General features: G+C 46.7%; 1 protein-coding gene across 3 annotated transcripts in view; it reads right to left on the bottom strand.

The window, feature by feature from the left end:
- Positions 1 to 1313: 1313 nt before the first annotated feature.
- LOC146839288 (uncharacterized) overlaps positions 1314 to 14052 on the bottom strand; it is a 34697-nt gene continuing 21958 nt past the window's right edge. For all 3 annotated transcript variants that reach the window (XM_085651311.1, XM_085651312.1, XM_085651313.1), the window contains exon 3: positions 1314 to 3220. In XM_085651311.1, the coding sequence (XP_085507437.1) occupies positions 1758 to 3220 (1463 nt within the window). In that variant the 3' untranslated portion in view covers positions 1314 to 1757. The remainder of the gene's footprint in view (positions 3221 to 14052) is intronic.

Genomic DNA, 14052 nt, shown 5'->3' on the forward strand with positions numbered 1-14052 from the left:
ATTGGTTGCCTGTTGAGAAACAAATCCAATTTAAAACCTTATGTGTTGCACATAAAATTCTTTCTCAACAGGCTCCGTTGGGTCTAACTAAGCTACTTCAACCGTATACACCTCAGCGATCCCTTGGATCGTCCAATCAGCTGCTGGCTATTGTCCCCCGGGCCGTGAGAGCAAAAGCTGGGGGGCGTTCATTTCGCTGTCTTGCAGCGCTACTTTGGATCCGGCTCCCTCTCTCTATCAGAGAGATCCAGACTCACTTGACATTCCGCAGGGCGATTAAGACCTGGCTCTTCCCTGCCGTTGTATAATCGCCTCCCGTCCTACCACTCTCTCGTGTCTCTGATCGCTGGGGCGTCTACGCGCGCTATAAATCTGCTAAATAAATTGTATCATTTTCACTGACAGATCAACACGTGGAGTATAATAAATATAGGGCGTGAATATTATTAAAAGGGTTGATACGTGTGTGTATGTCTGTTTTGTATTTCCAAAACACTTGCAGGTATAACCTTATGTGCTTTTCATCCCACTAAAATCTAACTTTTCCGCTGCATTTAGGAAGCAAACTGTGTTGTTAAATGAAACATACGGGAAACTTATTTTAGGTAGAATGAAGCCCAGCATGAACCAAGAAGTGGTAGACGAAGGGTTCCTGCTGCTCAGGCGTCGGCACTGCAGTGACTCGTGATAATGATCCTTTTATCTGAGTATGGTCCAGAGAGATCGTCTCTCCTTCCAAAATGTACAGCCCCCCATCAGCGCTAGCAGGAATGCCCAGCTCGGGTTTATGCATATTTTTGGAAAGACTAGGATGCCATGAGCTCAGGTGTAAGCAAAGAAAATCATCTATTTGACTGTTGTTGGGCTGCTGATATAAAAGTAATTTACAAGGTTCAACGGGCCCCTCACAGTCCTGGGCCCCGTGCCACTGCACCTGCTGCACCAATGGTAAAGTGCACAGAAGCATGAGGAGTCGGCAAGCACCAGCAGGAGTGTAGTGTAGTTCCTATTTTCCCAATAGGCTCTGCGCATTGGAATAATATACACTATAAATTTGACATATGACGGAGGTCAGTATGTCTCTATCGAGTATTTTAAACTTAATTGTGTGTGCCAGCTAACTCAGAGGTCACTAGAAACTTTCTCCAATAAACAAGAAGGGATAAGTCTCTGACAACCTCATAAACATGACAACTTTGTTTCCCCTAGAATCGAAACAATATCTTCAGAGTCATGGAAACAATAGATAACAGTTTCACTCAGTCAATCGTGCATGCTTCGTTTCTACAGAGTTGCACAGAAATAGATAGACGGGCGTTTCAATAAAAGGGTTTATTGAACAGTCTTATTTCTCATGCAAGAGATGTGAACTGCTACAATCGTTAGAGAGAATGCGAAGCATAATGCGTACAGCATAAACAGTAATATAAAATAATACTGTAATAGCATTGTCTGTTGCTATGACATATATAAAAATATATATAAATAACACAGGCTAAAATACTCAACTGGTGCTTCTAAAATACGCCTACCCCAGTGTACCTAACCTAGGTCTAGTACGAGGGAAGAAGCAGGTGCTGTTTCAGCTACAGTTTAGTTTTGCCAAGAATCTGCCAAAGGTTTCTCTAGGTTCTAATCAGCTCCATACCTTAGAATGAGAGGGGTTGGCATCTCTTTCCCTGGACTCGATCTCCCCACAACCCGCAAGGGGAGTCAGAAACACTTGAGCTGGATTCTCGGCAGGAGGATGACAGCGTCTAGTCAGTGTGTATTAGTTTGTGCTTTAGTAGATTTGCCTTTTGACTGAAGCGCGTCTCACACAGGGTGCAGCGAAAAGGCTTTTCTCCTGTGTGTATGCGTTGATGCTCATGAAGATTTTTCTTTCGAGTGAAGCTCTTGTCACACACAGTACAGTGATGAGGCCGCTCTCCACTGTGTGTTCTTTGATGACGTACAAGGGATCCATTATCAGCAAAGCGCTTGGAACACTCAGTGCAATGATAAACCTTCTTTCCTGTGTGTACGATTTGATGCTGTACAAGGCCTTTCTTATAAGCAAAGCACTTGGAACACAGAGTGCAGTGATGAGGCCGCTCTCCACTGTGTGTTCTTTGATGCCGTACAAGGGATCCCTTTTCAGCAAAGCGCTTGGAACACAGAGTGCAGTGATACGGCTTCTCTCCTGTGTGTGTTCTTTGATGCCGTACAAGGGCTCCCTTCTGAGAAAAGCGCTTTGAACACACAGTGCAGTGATAAGGTCTCTCTCCGGTGTGTATTAGTTGGTGCGTTCGTAGATTTGCCTTATGATTGAAGCTCTTCTCACACATGGTGCAGCGAAAAGGCTTTTCTCCTGTGTGTATGCGTTGATGCTCATGAAGAATTTTCTTTTGAGTGAAGCTCTTGGCACATACAGCACAGTGATGAGGCTTCTCTCCTGTGTGTACGCTTTGATGAGGTCTCTCTCCTGTGTGTACGCTTTGATGAGGCCTCTCTCCTGTGTGTGCGCTTTGATGAGGCCTCTCTCCTGTGTGTGCGCTTTGATGAGGCTTCTCTCCTGTGTGTACGCTTTGATGAGGCCTCTCTCCTGTGTGTACGCTTTGATGAGGCCTCTCTCCTGTGTGTACGCTTTGATGAGGCCTCTCTCCTGTGTGTACGCTTTGATGAGGCTTCTCTCCTGTGTGTACGCTTTGATGAGGCTTCTCTCCTGTATGTACGCTTTGATGAGGTCTCTCTCCTGTGTGTACGCTTTGATGAGGCTTCTCTCCTGTGTGTACGCTTTGATGAGGTCTGTCTCCTGTGTGTACGCTTTGATGAGGCTTCTCTCCTGTGTGTACGCTTTGATGAGGCCTCCCTCCTGTGTGTACGCTTTGATGCTGTACAAGGCCTTTCTTATGAGCAAAGCGCTTGGAACACACTGTGCAGTGATAAGGCCTCTCTCCAGTGTGTGTTCTTTGATGCTGTAAAAAAGTTGCCTTTTGAGTGAAACACTTTTTATACGTTCCGCAGGGATATGGCCTGAGGCTGGTGTGTACTTTTCTGTGCCTCACAAGAAGTGTCTCATTGATAAATCCTTTGTCACACACATTACAAGCAAAGCGTCTCTCCCTCATGTGCATTCTGCACAGTTTCCTTAAGTAGATATTTTGAGTAAAATTCATCTTGCCTCCGGAACCTTTATGGCTCTCTATCCCATTCATACTTTCTAGATGTGATTGTTGTGCTGCAAAATAGAAAAAACATTGAAAATTACATGAAGAAAATATTTCTTGAAAAAGCTGCATTGTTATAATATGGAGAGGTGAAAAGTTACAATTTAGGGAAAAAAAATGTATGTTCTAAGAAGAAGAGTCACACTTCCCTTTGAGACACAATTGGTGGCTAGTCCTCCTACACAAAGTGCGGTGACTTAGTTCTGCAGCAGGAGCATGCTGGGAAATCAAGCGATTCACAAGAACCACTGTTGGGCATGGGGCTTCTGGTTGGCTAGGGTAGGCACCTAAGCCAGGCAGAAGCCACCACTCTAGTCAGGGTAAGTCGGATACACACCTGAGAGAACCTGCGCTCACCCTCTGGTAGCTTGGCGCAGGGCAGTCAGGCTTGTTTAAAGAGGCAATGTGCAGAGCATTTGTGCAACACACTCGCGCAGCAACACAGTGAGTACACAACAAAAGGGAATCTACGCAGGATTATGTAAAAATAAATTCTATATTGTACATCAAACAAGACCAAAATGACTTAAATCACACCGTTAGTGCAAATAATGCAGGTTTGTCGGAGAAAAACATAAATTACTATGAAAACATAGGTCACGGCGCACCTGCGCTCCTATTACACTTCATACGGTAACTGTTGTGAACGTGGTTGAAGTGATTGCATTTAGAAACCAAACTTAGGGCGCAGGAGCACCCACTAAACGCTCGACAGTAATTGAGCTTGAGTCTTCCAGCAGTTCTCCTCTATGGACGGCCCTGCGCCATTCTTGAGGTCATCTCCAGAGCAGAGACAATGCAGAACAAGAAATGCCCCTCACGCTCTTGCGGGTCTGGAGCCCTCCGGGGCCGCTTAGATGGCGTCTCTTTGCCCAACGGAAACCAAGCCACCCGTGAAGGAGAGCAGGGCGGCTTTACCACTCCTCTGGACCCAACCCGCCTCACAGTACCTTTGTGGCTGCAGGGTCACTGTCCTCAGGGCATCTGTAACTTGCTAACAATGTTGTCATGTCTCGGGAGTGGGACCCGACGTTGAGAGCTTCGTGCAGTATAAGCGTTAAAACCAGAGGGCGAGGCTGGCTGGAATGAGCCTCATAATGCTGGCCCGCCGCATGTTACGGGACAACGTGTTGTCGAAAGGCCTGCCTTGAAGGCTTTGTGCAGCTCCTGTAGCTCTACAGCCTTACACGCTGCACTTTACCACCTCAGAGCAGCACAAGTCTTCAGGGGGCTGTTCCTGGGGTCTCACGGCCAGAGGGGCCACACTAGTTTGTTCTTGGTGGCATCTGACGGTGGCGATATCTTGCCAGACTCCAGGGGTGAGGTTCTCAATCCGATAGATGCAGTGAGCACGCTGGCTCAAGGACGTGTTTGTTTCTCTGGTAATGCCTCCAGGTGAAACAACGCTGTTCTCTCTGGAGAAACAACGCTCACCAAATGCTGGTTTGTAAAACGTGGAGCACTTCCCTAGAATGCACAAAGGCACTCCCCTGGTCAGAGCGCTGCACTGTTGGCCCATGGTGCACTGTCCTGTAATGCACAAAATTTTACCTTGGTGCAGAAGGGGGCACTGGCGACATGCTAGCCCTTGTAAAATGGGCTCACCCAGCAGAAGTCTTGGAGAAAAGAGGCAACAAGGTCTTTGATGGCCCTGAGATCTCGAGAGAACAGGGGGCAAGCAAACAAGCCCTTGGAGAGCACCTCGGGACACAAAAGGAGGCGGCAGGCAGCAGACAGCACATACAGTTAGGTTGCAAATTGGCAGTCTCTCCTGCAGCCCAGCAGCAGCAGGTCAACACAACAAGGCAGTTAGTCAAAATGGTGGTGGCTCCTGGCAGCACAGCAGTCCTCATGGCAATGAGCAGTTTGTAGAGCCAACAGTGTCTGGCTACAAGTCCCAAGCAGCGTCTAAAAACATGGGATAAGAGCTCCAGTACATATACTCAAAAATGTCTTTGATGAACGGGTGACTTCAAAGGAACCCTCAGAAGTGCGCAACAATCCCTTGCAGCCCATTCCTGGCTCCAGACGATCAGTAGGAGGTAAATCAGCCCTTTGAGTGAGGGCAGGACACAACCTATTCAAATGAAAGTGTGAATCACCTCTCTCCCAGCCCAAGAAGATTATCGGCATGCAGATGAATGCAGATGTATCCCCCGTCACACCCAGCCCCTTCCATTGGGAAAGCTTGGTTGTCATGGCTCTTCCAAACATGATAGTTGCAGGGGTTTCCTCTGTGGTTGAGTGAAGGGGTCAAACGGTAACCTCAAGGAATAGTGTTCAAAACACCTTCGAGGTCGAGCTTCCCCAATGCAGAATGCTGAACAGCATTCTTTAGAGCACTCATGAGGCGTTCTACCAGACCATTGGCCTGGGGTCAAAGGGGAGTGCTTTTTAGATGCTTTATATTGAGGTGATTTAGAACATTTTAGAATTCTCGATTATTAAAAGGCGGGTCGTTGTCAGATTTTAAGATTGCAGGTACAAGTCATGTCGCAAAGATGCCATCTAGGTTTTGAATCACCCTGCTCATGTGTAGTGGATGAAGGGTCTTCTACCAATGGAAAGGGGGAGTATTGATCAACAAGAACTAGAAGATGATGTCCATTCTCTGGAGGGCCATAAAAGAATCAATAGCAATTCTCTCCCAAGCATGGTGTGGCAATTCTGACATAATCAAAGGCTGCTGACTAACTTGAGATGAAAGACAGTTGCATATGGGACAAGTCTTCAATTCTTTTTTGACCCTCTCATCGAGATACGGAAACCAGACTCGATCACGGAGAGCTCTCTTACTGGCACCTATTCCTCGACCTCCTTTCTGGGAAAATTCGACTACTTGTTGTCATAGACTTTGGTGAATAACAATCCGTGTACCTTGCAGAGTGAGGCCTTCCTGCGTTACTGAAAGTCCATCTCTTACATTTCTGAACTTCATATACTCACTGTCATTAGTGAGAGGTTTAGAATACTGGTTCCACAACTTTTAATCTTGACATGCCACTACCTTGGCTTGTGGCAGTGACAATTTGCTCTAACGACATGGCAGTTGGTGTGCTCGGTTTCACAATAAATTTGATGTAATCCTCCACTGTCTTAGACGGGGTACCAGGGCATAATCCGCCAGTTTCTGATCTTTCCCTGGACGATGAAGAATCGTTTAGTTGTAATTCTTGTGACCTCAAACCCCAACGCTCAATTCTAGGAGGCATTTTTGCTGTGGGATTGTCAAATACCATCAGCAATGCTTGGTGATCAGCCACTAATGTGAAGGGCTTTCCATACACAAACACATGGAAATTATTCACAAGCCCAAACCAGTGCCAAACTTTCTTTCTCAGGGTGCGAGTATGCACGTTCAGTTTGTTACAGGCTTTTACTGGCATGTACCACGATATGTCTCGGGGAATTTGTCGGTCCGTCGTGCTGTGCAAGGATTGCGCCTAACCCTACAGGGCTAGCATCAACTACAACCTCTGCATGGAGTTTGGGATCAAAGACGGGCATTTTAATGGCGCTCTCAATGGCTTGCTTGATTTTTTGGGCGCTCTGTTGGCCTTCCGCAAGCTCCTGAAAACCCATCTCTTCAAGGCATCGTTCTAACATTGCTGTTCCTCTGCCGCTCGGTCCATAAGCGTTAGGAGGCCTCAGGGTAGCTACACGCTATATAAACTTAAATTGTGCGGGATTTGCAGTAGACAATGCTTGTACTTTAGCTCGATCAGGTTTCATATCCCATCACAAAAGACATGGCTGAAGAATTTCAAGTTTTTATTGTGGAATTCACATTTGTCAGCATTCAGAGTAAAGGCTGCATCATTCAGCAAACGAAATACTTGCTTGAGAGTTTTGTAATGCTCTTTCTGTGCAGCCCCACAATACCAATATATCACTATAGTTTAATGCATTTCCTACAGGCTATATGATAAGACAAATGACGGCTTGGAAAAGTTCTGCAGCAGAGGATATACCAAAACTCAGTCGCTTTTAGCAAAACAAACCAATATGCGTACAAAAGGTTGCAACGTATCTGGATTTTTCTTCAAGTTCCAATTGGTGAGATCCTTTATTTAGGTTGAGTCGAGAGAAGAACTCTGCGCCATTCAATTGAGTTATTATATCAGCAATGTACGGACTGTGAGGTTTCTCTTGCTCAGTTGCCTTGTTGGCCTGACGCATGTCAACACTTATGCGTACAGCTCCTTCACGGTCTCTTTTAGGCACTGTTACAATGGGAGAAAGCCATGGTGTCAGACCAATGGACAGTTCAATGATGCCATGTACAAGTAAAAAATGAAGTTCCTTTTCAACAACTTCTTGCAAGTGAAATGCAACTCGTCTGTGTCTTTGATGAAAATTCTCATTTATGTGTAACCTTACTTTCATTGTTTGACTTTTCCCGACCCATGAACTAAAGAAGGAAATTGACTTACAATTTCACTTTTTGCTGGTGTTTCACTGTTTTTGGACCTTAGTCTGGCTGTGGCCCTGCTAATCAGGACCACAGCCTAGCTGCTTCCTCTCTAAAATGGTTTCCATGTATATTAGGTACATATCTAATTGGATTCTGGAGTGCCTTATAAGCCCCTAGTATATGGTATACTATGTACCTAGGGCATAGGTACCTCAGAGGCCTACCAGGGGCTGCAGCATGTATTATGACACCCCTGGGAAGCACTCCAAAATGACACCACAAATCTGCCACTGTAACCTGGGTAAGGGTGTGCTTGCACCCCTTACTGTGGTATAGGATACCTATATCACTACCTTATACAGACACATATAAACCTATAAGCCAATGCTATGGCAGGCCTTGACAATCCTGAAGGCAGAGTGCTTGGTTTTATGTGAGATGGTGCCCAAGCATGAGCTGAGCCCCTCTACAGCATTCGGAAATACTTTCTTATGGCTGTTCTGTGAAATACATAAAGCAAAAAATTCAAACAGACACTGTTTGAGCGCAAGGGCGCACTATTCACATACCCAGTATGGTGCTGAACAATTTACAATGTTTTTTTACAAAAGCTAATATATTTTTTTTTAAAAGACGATAATATTTTGAATCAAAGATTATAACATGATTAGTGTATTCTCCAAAATACATGCAGTCACATTACAGAATATCAACAGATTCCTTTGGGTCAACATAAACAGAAATTGAAATATAGGAACATGATTGATCAGAAAAGTGAGTCCATCAAACAAAATAATGACAGTTAAACGCACTGTCTTGTGCTTTATTTCTTTGTATAACTTTTCAGTTCGTAACAGGTTACACCAACATCTCAAGCTTCCCAATGCATTTCGGTGCTAAACACCTTCGTCAGGGGAACACTGCAAGAACATATATGAACATCTCCGAACATGTGTAACCATCACTGTCTATTCTATACATGTGCAGGTAAAAAAATTCTGAAAAATGTATTTGTCGAAAAAGAGGAAATAAAGTCATCAGGCCAAATCACCAGATTCCTTCAACAGAAAGAATATTAAGTAAATCTCCAAACAATGTGTTATCACGTGTAAAACCGTAAGTCTTTAAAACCATGCAGAATTGTGAAATACCACGTGACTGGCTGGAAACACTCCGAGTGACAGATTCAAGCCACAATAGAACGTCCCCATGTGCACAAGGCGTGCGATCCAAAATGATTTTAAAAACGTGCTGAAGCGGTGAATGTACACAAGAAGAACATATGCTCAAAAAGTCTCCCCTATGAGACACAGGAGGACTCACCAACTTAGATGCAAACACAATTAAGGAACTGTTGTGGTTTATAAATGCCAACTGTGGACACTACAAAAAGTAGGAATGAAAAATGACTGACTGGAACTGAGACGAGTGCCATTACAGAGTTTATATAAGATGTTCAACATCACCCAACAAACACCCAAAATGGTGTGTACCTGCTTTCACTGGAAACGGCTACTCGAGATCATTAACTTTCTATATTGCAGTTGCGGTCTCAACTTCTTAGCAAATAGTACTGCAAACAAAGTTAGATTTAACAGTGTGGCCACACATGCAATCTATATCTAACTCAACTCTACTATAGTTAAAAATATGCCAAAAGACTACGTGGTTACCCTTACTGCAGGTGCGCGTTAGAAAATGCTTCCGATATGCACCAGCAACCGTGAGCTCCGAGTCCCCGCGGTTCCTCCAATATAGCGAATGACGTATGCGTCACAACGAGTAAACGCTAGAGATAAAGGACGGACCTGCTAGATTGAATGCAAAACGGAAATGGAAAGGAGACTAACAGTGCCGAACAGCTAGTGCGCGTTGCATACAAGTTGTTGGAAACTAAAACACCGGGATTGCTAATGAGAAATAATTGATATGCACGGTGTAGTGAAACTGAAAAGTATAGGACAGGAAAAAATAACTAAAGCTGGCAAGTGTAGTGCTGTTATACCTAGGAGGGCACTGCATCAAAGGTGTATAGAAAGCTTATGGACAGCGATCACAACAGTACACAAACACGTGATTATCTAAATGCAGGGTTTGTAGTGCAACCAGTTGTCGCTGTGGTACTGCGCAAACGCAAGTCCTATCCTCACCGCTGACCACCAATGTAAGAAATGGGATCTCTGGTTGGCTAAGGCTTACGCCAAAGCCAGGCAGAAACCACCACTCTAGTCAGGGCAAGGGACATACACGCCAAAGATAACCCCTGCTTACCCCCCTTGGTAGCTTGGCACGAGCAGTCAGGCTTATCCCGGAGGCAATGTGTAAAGCGTTTGCGCAACACACACACACACAGCAGCAACACCCTAGGCACACCACAAAAGGAACTCCACACAAGGTTATATGAAAAATAGCCTTTGTATTGTCATAAACACATTAGAAACATAATCACATAATATACACTGTACCAACTGGCACTAGGCGATATTTACAGGGGATTATATACAGGACCAGGCCAATCGGGCCCTGGTCATGACCATCAGAACAGGTAAGTAAAACGCAAGTAATGAAACAACCAGTAACTACTGGTACCAAAATGACCTCAGCATTATCACCTGTGATAAACACATTAGGTCTGCGTCACTTTGGGCATACACACATTACACTATCTCATTAGGCATAAACACATTAGGATAGACCTCATACTCATAAATCACCTCAGGGCCTGGCGCCCTACAAACCTATTAGTCCCCCTGGCCAACTGGCCTTCTCAGGGGCTCACATGCCCTATGTCCCAAATGTCAGGGCTGCTGCCAATGCAGCGGAATTCGCAGTGCGCAATTGCGCTGGGCAGAGGGGTGCATCTCACTCCTACCTCATTCAGAGATGCCCCCAAAGGAATGCTGGCCTAAACGTGGCAGCTGCCCTCTACTTGCTGGGCAGCTGTGAAATCCAAAAAGATGGGCACTGGCACCCTCTGTCCCCCACTAGGACTCTAACTAAATAAATGGGCCCAAATGTTGCAGCTGCCTGAGCTTCGCAGGGCAGCTGTGGGAATGCACCGGCAGTCCTGGCACTCACTTTGTCTCTGGCGCCCTAAACAATGCCCCACAAGCAATGAGGACGGGCACTGTGGTGGGCCGCTTCGTCTGGGGAAACTCGGCAAACCCAACCCGACCCTCTTTCTGGGACAGCATGTTGTGAGACGATGATTTGTTGATGGTTTCAGGAAGGAGATAAATCTTTGTACACTACAAGTACATGAAAGCAGATAACACTGGTCGATTTTGTGCTGAAATGTTTCTTCACAAACACCTGGTTAATCTCTGCTTCATAGCATGTGAATTTCAGTGTAATGTGTACTGAACTATTGCTGTGTGCTTTCCTTGTCCACCTTTAGTTTTCTTACTCCGCATAGTGTAATGGTATTAATTTGCGTAATGGCGCCATATATTCTATTAGAAGCTGTTTCGCTCAGTTCCTGTCCAGCGACATGTAGACTTTCAGTGTCGCTCTCTTTATCTTTATGCATTTTATGCAGGCTGGCATTGCACTGAGACTCCACCAGTGCCAGCATCGATTCTGCACTTCAACCGAGGCACATGTGGCACGCACGAGCAGTGTGCTGGACCACGGCAAACTCTCTGGAAGGGCGCTTTCAGTGTACGGGCTTCGTATACCCTATCTTGTCACCGGTTATAGCATCCTTCCAGCCCAGGTACTCACCAATAACCAAGTCACACACGGAGAGTAGTTGAACACGTCTTGATTACACTGCGCGTACGTCAGAACTCAACATTCTACGCTGACCTTTAACTCATCTCTCCAGTGCTTACGTCCTTACCGATGATATACCTTGCAAGTCACTCATGAAGGATCGATGCTACTACTGCAAGAATAAGGTTGTTAGTTGCACTGAAGAAAACGGCAATTGAATTTGTTAGACCAAACTGGTGCCTTCACCCTTCCTATTTTTGCTGAATATGTTTGTTGGCCTTAAGACACCCTCCTGTTCTACGCCACTGTGAATCCATGTGGTACCCTTTGTAAAAGCTCTCAGGACCAACTAGGCTACCCCACTGGTACTGCCTAGCTGCCCGCGGCCAGGACCAGGCCCTAGGTCACCCAGATGCCACTGGTCCTTGCCCATCCACAGAGTGGGGGGTAGTAACCCCTGGCACATAGTAGCCATTCTCCACTCTACCCCTCATCAGGGCAGTTCTAGACTGCCACTGATCTTCCAGCCTAGGGTCCGCACCCTCAGGTTGACCAGAAGTCACGGGCGAGGCTCTCCTCCCCCCTACCTCTCCTCCTAGGGTTCAGCACTCTCCTCCTTTGAGAGGCCCCCCCAGAACACAACTCTCCCACCAGTTCAGGACCTCTCTCCAGCAACTGGTCTCCAAACCTAGGGTCTAAACCTTCAGGTTGCACTGGGGTCAGAGGCGAGGGCTCCCTCCCTCTGCACCCCCTTCCAGAGTTCTGCACCCTACCAACTGGAGTGGTACCCCTGGAAGCCAAACTGGTCAGGACACTGGTTACAGATGTCCCTCCCTCCAGGTCAGGCAGATCCTGAACCTGTCCTCCCAACCCAGGGACCAACCCCTGCGGTTGAACACTTGCCTGGTATGCCAGGACTTCTGGGGGCGCACACAGCCTCAACCCCATGAGGGTAACACATGACTCATGTGTTGTGTGAAAGTCTGCCTGGCGCAGATCTCCCGACCCCTGTTCATCTGACAGCACGCGAAGATACCCCAGGACAGAAGTGGTGTCACCATTGCCATTCATCGGGGACTCAGCCTTTCTGGCTGGCCCCTGACCCACTGGTTCTTCCACTGGGGAACACATCCCCCTTTCACCCCTCAATCCGGACTTCTGCACCCTCCCAACTGGAGCAGTACTGCCAGACACCAGAACCCCTGGAGCTTCGTTTACAGACGCTCCAGGGTCTACTGACACTAGGAGATCCCCCTCAAATGGCTTCCTAGTACAGCCTAGGCCCTCAACCTGGTGTTCCCTTAGGGAACCCTCCAGGCCCTGAGACTGGGTTTCGGGCACCTGGGGACACACAGTCCCACACTCACTCCTACTCCACTGAGACAGGACGTGAGCCCCTACACCCCTCCCACTACAATGGGACCTAGCTGGGCTACACTGAACCTCTTCCCCCACACAGGACGAGAAGACAACCAAGCCACTACTTTTGGAGTCACTCTCCAATGTGACAGACGACGACAAGGGAAAATTAAATGAATCATTTCCCCCTCGTTGTCGTCTATTGAATCCCCCCCACCCGGCCCCACCGCTCTTACCTGCACGGGCCACTTCTGCATTAGCCTCCGCCCCAAACTCTGACTAGCTCCATCACACTCCACTTCTTAACATTGACCCAACCACCACTCAACTGATCCCTACAACAGCCCAGCTTGAACTCACAATCAACACTATTCTGGATGAAATCTCGTCACTACGTAAGAACGCAAAGATTACCTACTTCCCCAGCTTCACGCATCTATGGCGAACAGTGATCCTGCCACAAACATACACTCTGATCCTCTATCCTTTGCCCCTAGACAAACTATCCCCTATATCCATCACCAACTCAATCATAGATGCACCACGACTAAAATGACGCAAAGGGAAGCTAAAATGCTGAGCAACACGTATGACACTGCCCCGAGCAAGCCTTGCCGCCGCAAGATCCCGGTCATCCTTGGCACGAGTAGAACCCTGAACACCACTCGCCCTCCCAGGCGGCCTACCCAACTAACTACCATCCAACCCTGTCAGCCTGGTCCAAGATCACTACCTACGCTTTGCTGCATGCTACTAAACGGTCAGTCAGCAGTCAAGCATGCCACTCAAATAGCCGACACCACCCTAGGACACAAAATTGACTTCTGCTTTCCAAATGAAACCTGGCTGAATGACCACTCATCCTCTTATCAATTTCCTCAACCCACAGGGCTTCTCAATCACGTGTACGACCGCTAGCATCACATTGGCGGTGGAATAACCATTATACACAAAAACTATCTGTGCTTAACTCCATTCCGCAACACGAAATACCCTACCTTGGAATATGTAGGAATTCAACTCTCGTCCAAAGGCCGTAACTATCAAAATTCATGTCATCTATCACCCTCCTGGTGAAAACGACAAATCTTTGAGGACTAAACAAACCTATTAACGCAAAACTACCTTAAAGGCAGCATAGATGTTCTACTAGGAAACCTGCACTTGAACAATGCAGATGGTCCAACAGTACAAGCCCTATCCACCCTCCTGGAAGCGAGCGATCTCACCCAACACTGCAATAAACAAACTCATACTAAGGGCTCTACCCTTGAAGCAATCATCTCTAAGCAGCATACCTTATTCCTCCGTTCTATCCTACCCACCGACTGGACTCACCGCCACCTAATTCTTTTC

The sequence above is a fragment of the Triturus cristatus genome, chromosome 4_1 (assembly GCF_964204655.1).
Source record: "Triturus cristatus chromosome 4_1, aTriCri1.1, whole genome shotgun sequence".
Taxonomy (NCBI): Eukaryota; Metazoa; Chordata; class Amphibia; order Caudata; family Salamandridae; genus Triturus; species Triturus cristatus.